At 39.7% G+C, this 15,603-nt stretch overlaps 1 protein-coding gene across 4 annotated transcripts; it reads left to right on the top strand.

Moving 5' to 3' along the window:
• Positions 1-3,900: 3,900 nt before the first annotated feature.
• Positions 3,901-14,630, top strand: hmg20a (high mobility group 20A). Of its 4 annotated transcripts, none has more exons than XM_085462442.1 (9): positions 3,901-4,303; positions 6,253-6,342; positions 6,502-6,711; positions 7,796-7,928; positions 9,988-10,025; positions 11,056-11,128; positions 11,406-11,621; positions 13,786-13,918; positions 14,103-14,630. In XM_085462442.1, the coding sequence occupies exons 2-9, from the start codon at positions 6,277-6,279 to the stop codon at positions 14,104-14,106; spliced, it is 873 nt and encodes a 290-aa protein (XP_085318568.1). In that variant the 5' UTR covers positions 3,901-4,303; positions 6,253-6,276; the 3' UTR covers positions 14,107-14,630. The 4 variants fall into 4 exon arrangements, with proteins under 4 accessions (XP_085318568.1, XP_085318567.1, XP_085318565.1 ...); XM_085462439.1 differs by having other exon boundaries at positions 3,903-4,303; positions 11,053-11,128; XM_085462440.1 differs by lacking the exon at positions 3,901-4,303 and adding an exon at positions 4,420-4,611 and having other exon boundaries at positions 11,053-11,128.
• Positions 14,631-15,603: the final 973 nt, after the last annotated feature.

Below are 15,603 nucleotides of genomic sequence, written 5' to 3'. Positions count from 1 at the left end.
AGGAGCTTTGTTCATGCAATGTGGGCGCCACAGCGTTGTCACTTTCCAGGCCGGCTGGGAAGAGCATATGACCGGCACACAGATGGGCCAGTGGCTGCCGGAAACCTTTCCTTTGCTTGAAATGTCTCAGGCTGGGACCAGATGATTCGGCATGGCATGACAAGTGAATAACAGCGCAGGGGACAGCTGTGATGTTGTGCCCTGAGGCCTGCTGGGATCTGAAGAGTCTTCACTTGAGAACTGATTGAACCTAGCTTGCCATTTCACAAGCATTGTTTGCTGTGCCGCTGCCCACGATGCAGTGGCCGCAGATGTTTAATTATTTGAAAAAAGAAAGAAAAAAGAAAAGAAATGAAAGAAATGGAGAAAATAACACAACAATGAAGCAGACACTGCTTGGAGCCGAACAGTCAGAAAGCAACACTTTTGTGTTCCACGTCAGCCAATTAGTGACAAACACGATTCTACATGACTGTTAGAGACCTAGACTACGAAATATCTGCTGGTAGAGTTGCCATTTTTATTGCCGGATGCTTTTGCCAACCTCGGCAATATCAGGTTCTTTTTGTGTGCCCGTTGTCATTATTATTTTAAATCCCAGAGTGGAGAGAAAAAAATACAGCCTCATATCGTAAACAACTTTTCTGGCCGTGTTGCATCGACCACTTTAGTGTAGCTTGTCAAAGTTTGGTTTGAGATGCATGGACTTTGAGTTTTTGCACTAGTGTTCAATATTCTCCTGCAGTGAAAAATTCCACTGCAGAAAACCCCAAAAATGTCAATTTTGCCACAGGCAGCAGACTCTAAATAAGATGTACCCACAAGACACTTGACTTAGGGCTGTTACTCCCCTTTTTACCTGCCAGGACAAGCTCACTTTCTCAGTGTAACTGCTGCTACAGCACCTCTATGGGTACCAACAGGATAACCAACAGCTACACTAGAAATCAAGGCAGCTCTGTTTAATATAAAAACTTCTTTTTGAAATAATACCAGCAAATAGATTCTAAACGTCATAGTGTTTAAATGTTAGAGATCTCATATTGCCTGGAATTTGAAATTGTGATTGTGTGAACAAGATATTGTAAAATAAATACGTAAATAAATAAAGACTCTCTTTTCTAAACTCTAACGGGTGGCTTGATGCACCCAATCTGTGCCAAAGAACTGGGTTGGATTACCTCAGGATAATTGCAGTGAGATTACAATCAAAGTTTTAATTAGACTGCAGCTACAGTTGGTTTACTCCTGCCTGGGTGTCGATTTACGATCTGTTAATTAAGAATTAGCGCAATAGCCTTCCCTGTTTCGCTCTCCCTCTCGGAAGCACACGCTTTTATCTTGCATCTTAGCGAAGGTTTTAGTTCTGTTTCTCACACCAAAACTGTTTGAACACCCCACATTAACCCACAGAGAGAGCTGTGATTTTATCTACACCTACGTGGATGTGTACTCAAATCCACGATTAGTTACAAAGAAGAAACACAACCTTGTTATGCTTTTCAAAGGTATTTTTAATAATCTTGAACAGGTATTTTTACATGATCTATACAGTAATTATATCAGTAGTGTAATGTAATAACTTTACATGCAACTTTTTCCAAGTCTAAGTCTCAAAAGTCAAAGTCACAACACCATAAAACCTGAATAAACCCTCTAAATTTTGGAATCAGATAAAATTACTGTCATGTTCCCAGTTCTGCTCCAGTCCTGCCTGACTATATATTAATTAACTGAGTTGAGATTAAGAGTAAAGCTGATATTGTTGGACATTTTAATGAACAGCGAGTTCTGTCATCTAGCCTTTTCAAAGAACCTTTTTTCTTTAGACCTGTTTTGACTGTGGTGACTTGCGAAGCTTTGAAACCACTGATCTAAAAAGGGTTATCTAGACCTGACAGTCTAAATACTTATCTTTTCAAGCATGCAGCTGATTTTATTATTGAGCCTGTTACAGCTGTTTTTAATCTGAGTCCCTAGAATAATATGATCCCTAATACCTGGAAAGCAGCCTGTGTTTGCCCCTTATTAAAATTTGGGGAGCCTCGGTGATTTAAATAATTATCCCCCTGCATCCACACTTTCAATGTGGATCCAACTCTCAGTTGAAAGAGTGCTTGGTTGACAATAAGACTGTAGGTGAAACCCAGTCTGGCTTTAGACTAGGTCATAGTACCGTAACAACAAATAGGTCGGTGACAAATTATATTAATATCATTAATTCCTTGGACAGGAAGCATCTGTGCCGTCTCGGTTGCTAATCCATCAAAGGCATTTGATTCTGTAGACCAAGCTGTTGTTAGGCTCAGTGATGTTGCTTTCAGTGACGGGGCTATTGCATGGCTCAGGAGCTACTTGAACCAGCTATCTGTATTAACACTATGTTTATACAGATGGATACATGTCAACATTTCAAAAGGAATCCCCTAAAGTTCAGTTTTAGTTTGTTTTGATAATGGCTCTGTTTAATTTTCTGTTTTTTATTCATAACGTTGGGAAGCTAAAGTGGACATTTATGCAGGTGACACAATACTTTACTCCGCTGGCTTCAGTCTGGATCAGATGGTAAACGGACTGATTCTTATATAGCGCTTTTCTACTCTCTTGGAGTACTCAAAGCGCTCTATACAATATGTCACATTCACCCAATCACACAAGCACTTTCTTCTAAACTACATTTATACTCCGATGGATGAATCGGAGAGCAACGTGGGGTTAATGTCTTGATAGTACCCTTCAGAACAAGGATAAAGCAAGGATACTTGACATCCAGGAGTCAGGAAACCACTAACCTTCCGATCATTAGGTGACCTGTTCTACCTCATGAGCTACAGCCACCCACAGTTATCATTGCATCATTGCATAATGCTGCTTTCCAGAAAGCATATCCAGATCTCTTACAAAAAAAATTTTTTTATTTGCTAGGCATAGACTTTATTGAAAGAGTATCAACCAACAAATTTTTAAGTATTTATGCACCTAGTAAGAGAGCACCTAGTGCATTCTTAAATTCTTCATTATGCTCACCTTTACCTTTCACATATTTACATACATGCTGCCTTCTCTGCACTTTACATTTCATAATAATATCATTTTATAATCTGGTTTCTTGTCCCTCATTAAGCTGTGCTGTTGTAAGGAGACAACAGCTGTTGTAAGGAGACAACAGCACTGGTATATTTGTACACCCTTTCTTATCTGTGTAAACTCCTGAAACAGCAGCTACTAATTTGCACTCCTCTGTAGGATTTCTTCTGAACTTGGTAGTGCAGACTTCTCTTTTTTTGAATGTGTTAGTCTCCCTTGGAGAGTTCAGAGCTATTATAAAGTCTTCTGCGTTTGAAGAGTGCGAGTGTTATTCATAAGCTGGACTCTATGTATTTATTCATTCTATTTTTATATTATGTTCATGTTGTGTTAACTTTGACCTGCTTTATTTTCTCTTATGTGTACTGAGTTATAATTCATTTATAATTTGTAATTTTGCAATGGTGCACCATCTTGGACAGGCCTCCCTTGCAAAAGAGAGAATAATCTTGAGGGATTTCCCAGTTAAATAAAGGCTAAATAAAATAAATAACAGTGGTTGAATTAATGTGGATCGTTTTATAAATTACAAAAGGACTAAAGACTCCTAACTGAAACCCAAATCAGAAGAAAGATTTTCATCTCATCTATTAAATACTTCTAACAAGCTCTGGTTTGTAGCTTGTTCACTTGTTTGATTAGTAAGGCTTAAGGCTTGAAATTTCTCAAGAGATTTGACTTTGAAAAACGGATCAATTTAAGACATGTAATGCTTATGCTCAACAGTAGGGGGAGGTAGCGTTCTCATGAGGGTGGTCTGTTGGGTACACGAAGAAAAATGAGACCAAGAATTAGAAAGCATAGAGCAGTTCGCTGTATAGAATCAAAGAAAATCACCTTTTGTGGATTTTAAAGACACCACGTAGAAAATATTTTCTAATTTTCGTTTCTTATGCTGTTTTTTCTCGTGCTTGTTTTGCATGGGTGGAATCAGAGACCACCCAGTTACAGTCAAATGTATAAATTTATTGCCTATTATATATATATTCAGAAAAGTCGCATTGCGCTATAAATACATTGCTTTTCTCACAACTGCCAAAAAAGCATTGATAATATGAAACATCAAATGTCTTAGGGAAAACCGTCTGTAGTAGGACTAAGTACATCAGGAGCTGCTTTCTGTCTATCCGGTGCGATTCTATCTGAGTGGACATTTTTATTGTTTTGATTAGGAAAATATTCTGGGCAGCTCCAGCTAGAGGGTGCGTTATCTAAGGTTAGTTTCCACACAGTGGCTTCCGTTATATCCATATAAAATATTTAGATTCCTGATGTATCAAATCACATGTCAAGGTTAAATGAAAACAAAGGCTTTCGATGACCAATCTTCATGCTAATTGATTGCTAACGCTAGCTAGGAGCACACTTCGCAATCAGCTAAGAAGTTTAATGTATTAGTGTTAGCTTGTTACTTTTGATAATTATCATTTGAATATGTCTCCCTTTTTTAGTCGATTGATTGCCATTCAGCTGACACACAGCTAAAGAGTGCAGTTTGCCTGTAGCAGCTGTTAGCTTTGCCTAGTAAGTGTATGTTAGCATCATGTAGCAGCCAGTATAGTTCGCTGTTCCTGCTGGCCAAATGGATTATTGTTTATTCATTTAATTTTAGCGATACATCAGTATAATAGCCCACATAAACATCTAGCTACAGTAAGTTAAATGTAAGTCTAATCACTATCTGGCCTAGCGTGTTACTGTTTAAACATACTGCTTCAGGGGATAGGCCGCTAATGGCTAAACGCTAATGGTTGGTTATCACACAGAGAAGATCCCACATACACGTATATAAACGTCGTTACGACTGACAGAGAGCTCCTAAACCTAACAGCTTCCTGTGGTGTGTAATAATTTATAGCTACTGCTGTGTAAAATATAGGAACATCGGTTGGCCTAGGTACCTCCTTGTACCAAGGTAAAGCTGTATACTATAATAAAGGACAAAGCGCACTCTGGTATATGCCTTGTGGTGATCACATGCTGCTTGAATATGCCACCATGTAAAAAGTGAAACTATTAAACATCATATTTTATCTCACAGATTGTGATAGTGGACCATTTTATCTGGAGAAAAGAGCTTTGAGTCATGCATCATGTGCTAAGGTCCAGCAGAGGGCACTGTGGCATAGCCTTTTTCTGCTACACAGAGCATCGTTTAGTCTTTTCTGTGCTCTTTTTTTCTTCTTTGTGAGATTTTTTTTTTTTAGTCAAACCCGGCGTCTTACAACCTAACCCAGAACTCCTAAAGTAAAATCAAATAAGCTTCCTTGGATGACAGACAGGGGATAAGTTTGCAGAATGACTGGATTTTATTATCACTTTTTCAGGGTCTTAAAAAAAAGTCTAAGAAAGAAAACCCTGGCTTACCCTTCTCTTCTGGGGGGGGCTTTCCATAAGAGCTTTTTGAGGTAGACTGACTAATTCCTCTGTGACTTTTCCCACAGTATTTAATGGCAGAGGGCAGAAACCACATCCAGGCTAAAGAGGTGTATTTCCCATTTCAAAGGAGAGGTCAAAGGTTAAAATGCACAGTGTTGCTCCTATATTTAGAGCTCAACCTGGGCTGCAGCTGCCTGAATCAGCACAGGTTTTAATTCCGTGCTATCGCCATTCATTTGGTGTTTTTTTGCAACGATGCTTTGTAGTGTTTTCAAGTGGGTTAGAGGCTCCCAAAATATGGCGATTCCAAGTTAATCTCATTTTTTTAAGCACTGATATTCAGTGAGTGAGTGCGGTTTTATTGAGAGAGTGTTTTAGCACGTTGAGTGGTGTTCTCTTATCTCCAAGTTTAAGGCAATACTGCCACACTGCTGCTGTTAAAAATAGGCTGCGTTAGTGCTTGAGAAGTGAATGTGTTGTGTTTTTCTTTTTTCATTTACTTGCTCAATTGTGATTGATAGCAGCAAGACATTTCTATTAGAGGAAATGTGGCTGGCCAAGAGACTGTTTTGCAGCCAAACCTGGGTGGAGTTTGGACAAGAAGCCGATCAGTCTCAAAATGCTTAACCCACCTTTGGGCAGCAATCTATGGCCTAGTTTTTCACCTGATCTTTAGGTTAACTAAACATTGGTCTTTTGAGATCGTATATTCATTTTTTAAAATAGTTTATTGGCTGTGTCTGCTGTGAAATGTTTTTTGTTCTAACATCTAGTGTTTTCCTCCAGATCTAATCTTCCATCGTAAGAGTCATGGATGAGCAGACAGGCTCACCTGGAGCCAATGCTGACAACAACAGCCAGAGAAACGGAGATGAGGTAAGAGGTGAACACACAGATATTGAATGATCGAAAAAAAATACATATATAAATTAATAAAAAATTCCAGTTCACACTAAAAGAAAGTCTTGCCAGTACACATCAGGGTAGAACCCCTACGTGAACCTTTAAAACATGTTTGTTTTTGTTTTCTGGCAGAAACCCCGACGTGGCAGCTGGACCAAGGGGAGGAAGAGGAAGAAGCCAATGAAGGACAGCAACGCTCCCAAGGCCCCCCTGACAGGATACGTTCGCTTCATGAACGACAGACGGGAGCAGCTACGGGCAGAGCGTCCAGACGTGCCCTTTCCAGAGATTACAAGGATGCTGGGCAACGAGTGGAGCAAGCTGCCCCCCGAGGAGAAGCAGGTCAGCAGAGAAGTTTGAGACAGGATTACACAGTGAGCCCACAGTGGTGGAGAGACATGTGTCAAAACATTTCTGTTGGCATTTCTTTCCCAGTTGTATGCGAGTCTGTTTTAAGATTACCTGCAAAAGCATTCAAAAACAAATCTCTATGTTTTCACTCACGTCCAACTATGGAGTGCAGCTTTTGAGAAAGCAGTGGAAGAACATGAAGAGAACAGAAGCAAGCAATATTCATCTGGAACATGCCAACACAGAGTAATTTTTCACTTTGCACAAAAACGACTTAGGGAAAAAGTTCCCTTAGAATCCATAGCAACCGTGTGTTTGCAGCTGACAAAGAAACTCTGACGGCCTCTAACAGATTGTATTGTCGAAGCTTGATGCCCTCAGATGCAATACAAGAACAGCAGAAACGAGCATCGTCTTATGATTGAAGCATTTGGAGTTTTGCTCTAACAGATTAACTTTTTTATTCCAGTCCCAATCTATAGATGGACCACTGAGCTTAAGATGCACATTTAAAGATCCGGCAGAACCGTAATCATTTTGGAGTCCCTTTAGCTCTCATGATCAGCTCACAAATGCTAGCAAAAGAGAAGAAAAATCCTCATTCTTAATCAAGTATTTATACTATTCAGTGTGGGAGTTTTTCTTCTTGCTATTTTTACAGAGAATATTTGAAATGTCTGGACATGTTTTGTTTTCCAAAGTTGGCAAAGAGCATGTGCAACTTTGCTGCCGATGTGTTTCACACAGAGTCGAAAGCTCAGACTGATTAGGCGGTACGCTGGGACGAGACCTCTGAATGGAGATGGTTTAATAAGCTTTTCTACTAATTATATTACAAGATGCTTTTTCTCCCTTCTGTGAATTGAGCGATTGTAGGTTATTAATATTGGAAAATTGCATTATTTTTTTTTTTTAGTTTGTTGAAAAGAATTCATACTGATTAGGAATAATTACTCCCACTCATCTCACAATCTAACCCACAATCATCCTCCATCATATTTTGCACAAATCTTATTTCCAGCCTTTGCATCTAAGTCTCCCCGGCTTTTCTCACCTTTGTTTCTCGTCTCTGCAGCGATACTTGGACGAGGCAGAGCGCGATAAGGAGCGCTACATGCGAGAGCTGGAGAAGTACCAGAAGACGGAGGCCTACAAACATTTCACCAGGAAGGTCCAGGAGAAGCAGAAGGGCAAGAGGCACAGGGGAGGTGAGATCTGGTCAGAAAACAGCAGGGTGGCTGGTTGGCATCGAATGCTGAAAATCAAAAGTTTGGCTCGTGGCCCACCATCCATTAGGGTCTGCTGTTTGAAAGCTTTTGGCAAGTGAGTTACTTCCTTTGTCTGATGATATTTGGATAATCCAGCCTTTCTTTGGTGCGCAAATCCCTTCCAGACAGGATGACTCACATAAACGTGTATCTAATGAAAATCATACCGTACAGTGAGCAGTCAGTGTGTTCTTGTGGTTCCTGTTTGTCTTTTCAAATCATTATCACACAAAATGGAAGTTTGAAAATGTTGAGTTTTGAAGGAGTCCTCGAACAGAGAACCAAATGATTATTTAGAGCTTTTCTTTGTAAAATCATATCTCATTAGAGTCGATATATATTTTTTGACCAATATAGGATTTATAAGACTGATATCAATACTGATTTTTGGCTGATATTTTTTCTTTTTTCCACACACATACAAAGGAAAATAAAAAGATTTCCCTAACACTCCCTAGCCAAAATACGCAACATTAACACTCGTAACATGCTCCAAGTGTGTTTTTCCCGTCTCCTTTTTAAAATTTTAAATGTATTATATTTATTGGACGTTAAAAATACAAATGCAGATATACCAGTAAATGGCTAATATCAGTCGGACACTAATTCTCATTAATACTTTTGTGATTTTCTGCTTAAGTGAATAAAAATACTAATAAGGCATACACATTAAGTCGATTGTGACAAAACAAAACTATCAAATCTTTTCTGATTAACAAAGACCCCTAACATATTTCTGCTTACAGTTTAGTAATTGAACATATTTCAGTATTTAGTAAAACATAAATCACAACAAATTCTTTGTTTGTTCCTCATTCAGCGGAAAAATCGAAAATGATACTTTGCAACTTCTTAGTTGAATTTACGATTAATCGTTAGAAAATCGCGATCTCGATTCATACTTATGTGCGATCTCATTTCCAAATGACAACGATTAAAAAAAAAAAAAAAAAAGACGATGACGATTGTACCGCATTTTGATCCGGGACGTACTCTGCATGAAAACAAGCGCTCACTCTTCCTGCTCAACAAATGACAAGGGCGGAGCCTTATACCACGTGATACAGAAGCTGTGCCGTGTGATGCTAAAATTAGCAGGGAAAAAACAACGGAGAGCACGTCAGGGATGACGAGAAAGTGACAGGAGGAAGAAAATCCGTCCCTGTCAACCACCCAAACATCAATAACGGGAACCTTATACAGCGCTTCCCTATACCCGTCGAACTCCCGCAGGCACAAAGAAATTACGGAGGCTATCACTTATCACCTGACCAAAGATATGGCTCCCATCAACACTGTGCAAACGAGGGATTTAGGAAAATGATCAACACCCTAGACAAACGCTACACAGTGCCGTCCCGCAACTATTTTTCTATTGTTGCACTACCTGCTCTATACACGCAGTGTCGAGCAACGGTGGAGACGGAATTTCAAGCAGTACAACATTTTGCGGCAACAACAAAACGTGAGACATTTGTTGTTTTTATGTTTATTTATTGTTTTTATGTTCAGTCTCAACTGTTACGAAGTTGATGTGCAGTTAATAAGTGCAATAAATATTTATACTGGAAAAGAAAATCGTGAGAGAATCGTGATCTCAATTCTAAGCCAAAAAATCGTGATTCTCATTTTATGCAAAATCGTGCAGCCCTAGTTGAGCTCATGAGTAACAGTTCAAGGTAAGGCCCTAGAGGCCGTTGCTTTGCTTGCTCGACATAAGGGCGGCATTACCTCTCCTTCAGCTCTCTCCTTTTAAATCCCAGAAATGTTAACGACACAAACAGCTGTGCTCTTGAAAAAAAAATACGAGAACGTGATCTGAACTTGATGCCCTGCTTTGTTCCCGATGATTCACAATACAAAGTGCACTGAGAGGATTTATTCTGTCCTTACTTGAACTACTTTTGTTCACTCTGTCAGTTTGTGTTGTGGTAAAGACACACCTCTCCAGATAAATGAATCATTGGCTGTCCTCTTTGCTTCTTTCCTTCCACTCCAGATGTCGGACACCAGGTAGCCAACGAGGCCCTTCACGAGGTCAGTGACTCTCTGCTCGTTCACACGTACTCTGACTCTATCTTTTAAAACACTTCAAACACAAAGTTAATAATGAGATAAGATCACTCATTATGTTGAGGGGGATATCATTGTCGAGTAAAGAGGAAGACATGAGCACTTTATGTACTTAGTCAGCATTTTAGCGGTTGTAAAGAAAACAGAAGAAATGTTGGGGTCATGGTGTATTTACAGCAAAACGAAGCAAATGTGGCATTTTGTGAATCACATCTATATTGGTGCTAATGTAATTTTTCCATCATGGTCTCTTTATTAGTATTTATGAGGAAGCTGTAATAGCATGAAATGAAAGAGAATTAGTCATTAGTTGAAAGTTTTCTTAATATGTGTGTGTTTTCTGGCTTTTGTCACCCAGCAAACTTCTTGGGTTGTTTGCCCTCATCTTGCTCTGTGTGTTAAGTGCCTATTGTTGCGTGACTAAAGCGGGCTTAATCCTCTTTGGTGCTGTGTTTTTTTTGATCCAAACGCTTGCCTTGTACTAACTGTGTAATTCGTTTTTATTAAGTTCTCCGTGTGTTTAAGAGGTTTCCTTTGTAAGTCTTTCAGCACACTCTGAAGGGTTACAGCCAAGGTGACTTGACTTGGAATCACAGATTCCTGAGGGAATACCAGTGTTTTGAATTTAATGAGGATTCAGCATTAATGTCATTATGTTAAGATGTGAGGAAAGATGATTCTTTTAGAGGAGGGGATTAAAGCTGTGCTGCGTCTTGCGCTTCTGTTTCAAAATGTATTTTATTGCAAATTTATTGCAAACCATTTCAGAGCCTTTGATATTGTAGAAGCACCACTGATGAGATTACGTCTACCTCCTCATTTCTTATACTGTATCACTGTATTTCCCCGGTGGCTAGGTATAAAATCAATTACCCACCCACACACAGCCCAGCTAGATAAATGACCACCTCTTTGCTGTCAGTCTGCGTGGCCAAGTGTTTTCACCGTTGAGCTTATCTCTTTCTGTCTCGCTGTCTCCGGTTATAAACAGAAGGATGCAGAAGGAAAGGACAGAACTGTGTTTGACATACCGATCTTCACAGAGGAGTTTCTAAACCACAGCAAAGGTAAAAGAGCTCCATCCCAACCTGCTGTCTTCTTAAAAATGATTATTTGTTTTTAAACTTTGTGTCCATTTGTCTAGTTTCTAAACACATTCTTCTGCTACTTTAAGGACCACCACACTTTATGGCCACTGTCCTAAAATAGCTCCGCTTGCAACTCACTGATGTCCTAAACTCTCAGAGCAAATGAAAAATTGATGTGTAGATGTATCATCTGCCCCAGAGCTCCCCCTGTGATCTACCACTGTTCTCTTTCTTCTGCATACGTTTCCCTGAACAGCACGTGAAGCTGAGCTGCGGCAGCTGCGTAAGACCAACATGGAGTATGAGGAGCGTAACGCAGCCCTGCAGAAGCACGTGGAGAGCATGCGCGGCGCTGTAGAGAGGCTCGAAGGGGACGTCATGCAGGAGAGGGGACGCAACGGGCTCCTTCACCAACACCTGGAGACCCTGCGCCAGGCTCTCAGCTCTAGCTTCTCCACTATACCCCTGCCAGGTGAGAGCACCCAGCACTATTCTGTGGATCCGGCATTCACAAAGGTGTCAAACAAAGATCGCGTTAATAAAGCTCTTTTTCCATTAGTACCTACTTGGGCCGAGTCGCCACGGATTGACTTGGATCGGCTGGTTTTCCCTCACAACCCTTGTTTGCATGCTTGTTGTCATAGCAGCGTAATTAAAATGTGACACGAACGCTACAACAAAGGTGGATGTAGTGGAGATATCAAAGATAGGCACGGCTGTGGCACTGATTCAGTCTTTGAGCACTACGGTCACCCCGGTGTGTCGGCCAGAACACCACTTAAGGCTAAATTGTCCCAGAGTACGAAAGGAGGAGGGAGCTTGAGGTTCCGTCTGAGGCACTTTATTGTCACCACTCAATTTCTGGGGCTGTAAACACAGCGGGTGTACACAAGTGTGTGTGTGTGTGTGTGTGTGTGTGTGTGTGGTTTCCTACAAAGGAAATAAACAAGGGAAATAACGATAAATAAAGAGAATAGACAAGTCAAATACTCAAATATAAACATAATACAACATAGTTAACATAATCAAATATAAAGATCAGATCACACTATGCAACTAAACAGTATTAGTGCGAGGTTAAGCAACCGTCAGTACACAGGAACTACTTCCGGTAGTTGTACAAAATAAAAGCGTCCCCCATCATAATCCGCTATAATGCTCTTATTGTGAAGGGCAAGCGGGACGCCATACTTCCGGTCTAACTTCGCTATTTTATTAATCCACATACCTAATTGTTCACTACAAACTCCGCCACTTCAAAGTAAACAATCACAAGCATCACATACAACATACAGAGAAGGTCTGATAACACAGGACTGACATTATGGACATACGAGCGACCGTACATGCGTCAACAAAGCTAAACCGGGGTAAGCTAACAACATAAATTAGCATATGAAATGAGGGTGATCCGACATTAAACTGCCCACCTTACTAACCGGATGATGTCACTAGAAGGTGGGCTGGCCCAAACAGACAGAAGACTGAATATTAAATGAACTTATATAAACTTATAAACACCAGTAAAACTATTCTATGAACTTTGGGGCCTTTTATACAGTGGACGTCGAACCAAATATATACCTAGTATTTAGTACCTGTTTGCATTGTTTGGAATCCCGGCCGAGCAGGTAATAAAAAAGTAGCTGGTACCTAATGGAAAACCCTGCAAAAAAACAAGATAGAAATCCACTGCTTTTATTTCTTAAATTGTGCAATTGCACTTTTGGGCTCAGTGTGATGCTGATGAATGCACATCATAAACTGGTATCGACTTAAGATCCACTAACAGTATTTCATCCCTCGACACACACGAACCAGTGTAGTAAGATATTAGTTCTACAGTCACGGTTGAAGATGGTGAGCCATACATGCACATAGACAAAGTATTTATTTATTCCTTGAGCTCCAGAATCTTCTATTAATCCACACATTTAAACACGGCTAACTCAATTTTTTTGTTTGTAGACCATATTGTAATGAGCCTGGGAATCAGGGAATTCTTTATTTTAATGTAATTTATTGTTGAAATGGAATTTGCTCCCACTGTCTTTACTCTTGTTTCATCTACATTTAAAGTCTATGCTGAGTTCACAGCTGTGATGTTTTCCTGGTTTTCTCCCACACCTGTTTGAATGTCTTTCTCACAGCAGAGACACTGAGTCTGCAAACAGCAGAAATAGTCAGAACACTCCTGGAATTATTTCCTAAGAGCTTTGCACTGAAAGTTGATTGCAAAACGCTCTCAAGTCTAGTGTCTGAGAAGCTCAACAAAGACTGTAAGGTCTCTTGAACGAGAACTTGCTCAATTCATGTTTGTAGATTTTACTATTGTTTGTTGCACCTCTGCTAGTCGCAGAAGTTGGGACAGAGCCAAATTTATGGTTTAGTATGAGGGTCGCTTTGGGGAATTGTAGGTTAGCATGTGTCTGGAAATGCAGGAATCCGTTCAGAAGCATTTTTGACATTGATAAAGTCAACAGTGTCCAGCATGACCGTGTCGTATGAGTCGTCCTACTACGATGTGATTAATCTTGCTTGTGTTATCTATTCTTGCTTGAGAGACATATTTGGTCATATCTGTGCTTTTCTGTGAACATATTTGACCTGAAAAACACACTCTTGTGGGCCTACAGGCTGTGGCGAGACACCCACTCTTGAAACCATTGATTCCTACATGAAGAAGCTCCATAGCATCATTGTCAGTAACCCTCAAGAACACGAGAATCTCATCAACAATGTGAGAGAGGTGGTCAACCGCTTGGACAGGTAAGAGATACCTCCATCCTCCACTCCAATTTAGATTTTTTCTACATACTTGATGTAATTTTCACTTTACTCTCCTAGTTCATGTACAGGCCACTCTTATGCTTCTGCTTCACCACAGTTGAATGTTTTTCCTGTTTCATCTGTGAAGAATTTTAATCATGTGTTTTACTGCTGTTTGACTCAGATAATTGGATTCAAGTTCAGCTGATGCAATGGACTGACTCACAGGACATTAAACAGACGCTCCTTCCTGGTTTATGCCCTTCCTCTTTACGTCCAATCTTCTTGTTGATCTCTCATTTCAGCCGAGTTTAAAACAACTTTTGTTACTCTGCTAAAGTGATACAAGCGAGGGTAATGTAGCGTCACATATTTATTTATAATTTTTTACTTCTGTTTTTTTTGTAAACCTGTTCACACACTATTAACATAGCCATAGTTTGTTTTATAAAGTAATCAGAGAATATTTACAACACTTTTCTGTTGTTATTGCTCCTGTTCGGTCTTCACTGTCTGTTTATAGCAACCTCCAGAACAATATCTAAGTCATTATCAGATGTGTTGTCAGTGGATTTGTATTTACATGCCCAGGACATACTGTTGAAGAGACTGTCTTTCTTTCATGCTCTGTTGAGGTGAAAAATGTGCCATTCTTGTTTTCTTTTTTTCTGTGTGAAAAGTGTTTGTGTTTTCAATAAATGCATTTACATCACGTAAGCCTTCAGTTTGTTTGGAGAGGTTCGTGATATGATGGGGAATACCATATGTTTGCTCTGAAATCAGAGCTAAATACACAAGACACCATTGCCCTAGATTTCCAACTTCAAGCTTTTCAAGTATCTTTTAGCATTAGTGTAGTTTATTCTGTGGATTTAGAAAATATTCAGACCACTTACTTTTTGTACACATTGTTTAGAAATGGGGCAATCTGTATTTAATAAACCAACATGAAGCGTGAAAATGCATGTTTAGAAATATTTAAGATAAGAAAGAACTTTGTTAATCCTAATGCAAACACAAGTGTCACTGAAATCTTTCTCCTGTTTTCCAATAATATCATGAAAGTATTATCATTATAATAATATTAAGAGGCTATAGCTGCTTAAATTTTAATGCAAGTCTCTAAAAGCTCTGCATACATTATTTTGTTTACATTATTAGGTCTTGCAGTTCAGAATGAATGTAGAAAGTCTATAAACTGAATTTCTGTCTTCAGGTGTCCCACAGTCGTTTTGTGGTGTTTAAACACTATCCTTTACCCACTGTGGCATTGTGGTATATCAAGTCATTGTTGTCTTCCCTTTGCCCTCTAGGTTCAAGAGCAGTTCATCTTCTTTCAAGGGCGTTTGCATTTTTGGCTGCATTCATTCTTCAGAAAGTTACAACAGGGAAATGCCACAATAACGTGATGCTGCCACCACCATGCTTTACTGCTGGGGACTTCATTATCCAGATAAAGAGCACTGCCTGGATGTAGCTAGACTCTGCTTGGAGTTCAGTTCGGTAGAGTTTTTGTCTCAGACCTGATAATTACTGAGGCCAGAGTGCTTCTGGGAATACTCTGTGCCTTATTTAATTATATCCAACCCATTAATTCGCTACAGTTGCACACTAATCAAGTTGTAGACACATCTGTGGGATAATTAGGCAAGCAGGATGCCTCTGATCACACTTGGAGTGCTCCA

The sequence above is a fragment of the Copadichromis virginalis genome, linkage group LG7 (assembly GCF_057382275.1).
Source record: "Copadichromis virginalis isolate Kocher_CV1m ecotype Utaka linkage group LG7, C_Virginalis_male_GT1.1, whole genome shotgun sequence".
Taxonomy (NCBI): domain Eukaryota; kingdom Metazoa; phylum Chordata; class Actinopteri; order Cichliformes; family Cichlidae; genus Copadichromis; species Copadichromis virginalis.
The sequence above is the reverse complement of the archived record's forward strand: the minus strand, read 5'-3'. Positions and strand labels throughout refer to the sequence as shown.

Bases quoted from the DNA above. Each gene is read 5' to 3' on its own strand.
- hmg20a (XM_085462439.1), top strand. From the start codon at position 6,277: ATGGATGAGCAGACAGGCTCACCTGGAGCCAATGCTGACAACAACAGC. The intron at 6,343-6,501 runs GTAAGAGGTGAA...GTTTTCTGGCAG, and splicing joins GCCAGAGAAACGGAGATGAG to AAACCCCGACGTGGCAGCTG. The intron at 11,622-13,785 runs GTGAGAGCACCC...GTGGGCCTACAG, and splicing joins CTCCACTATACCCCTGCCAG to GCTGTGGCGAGACACCCACT.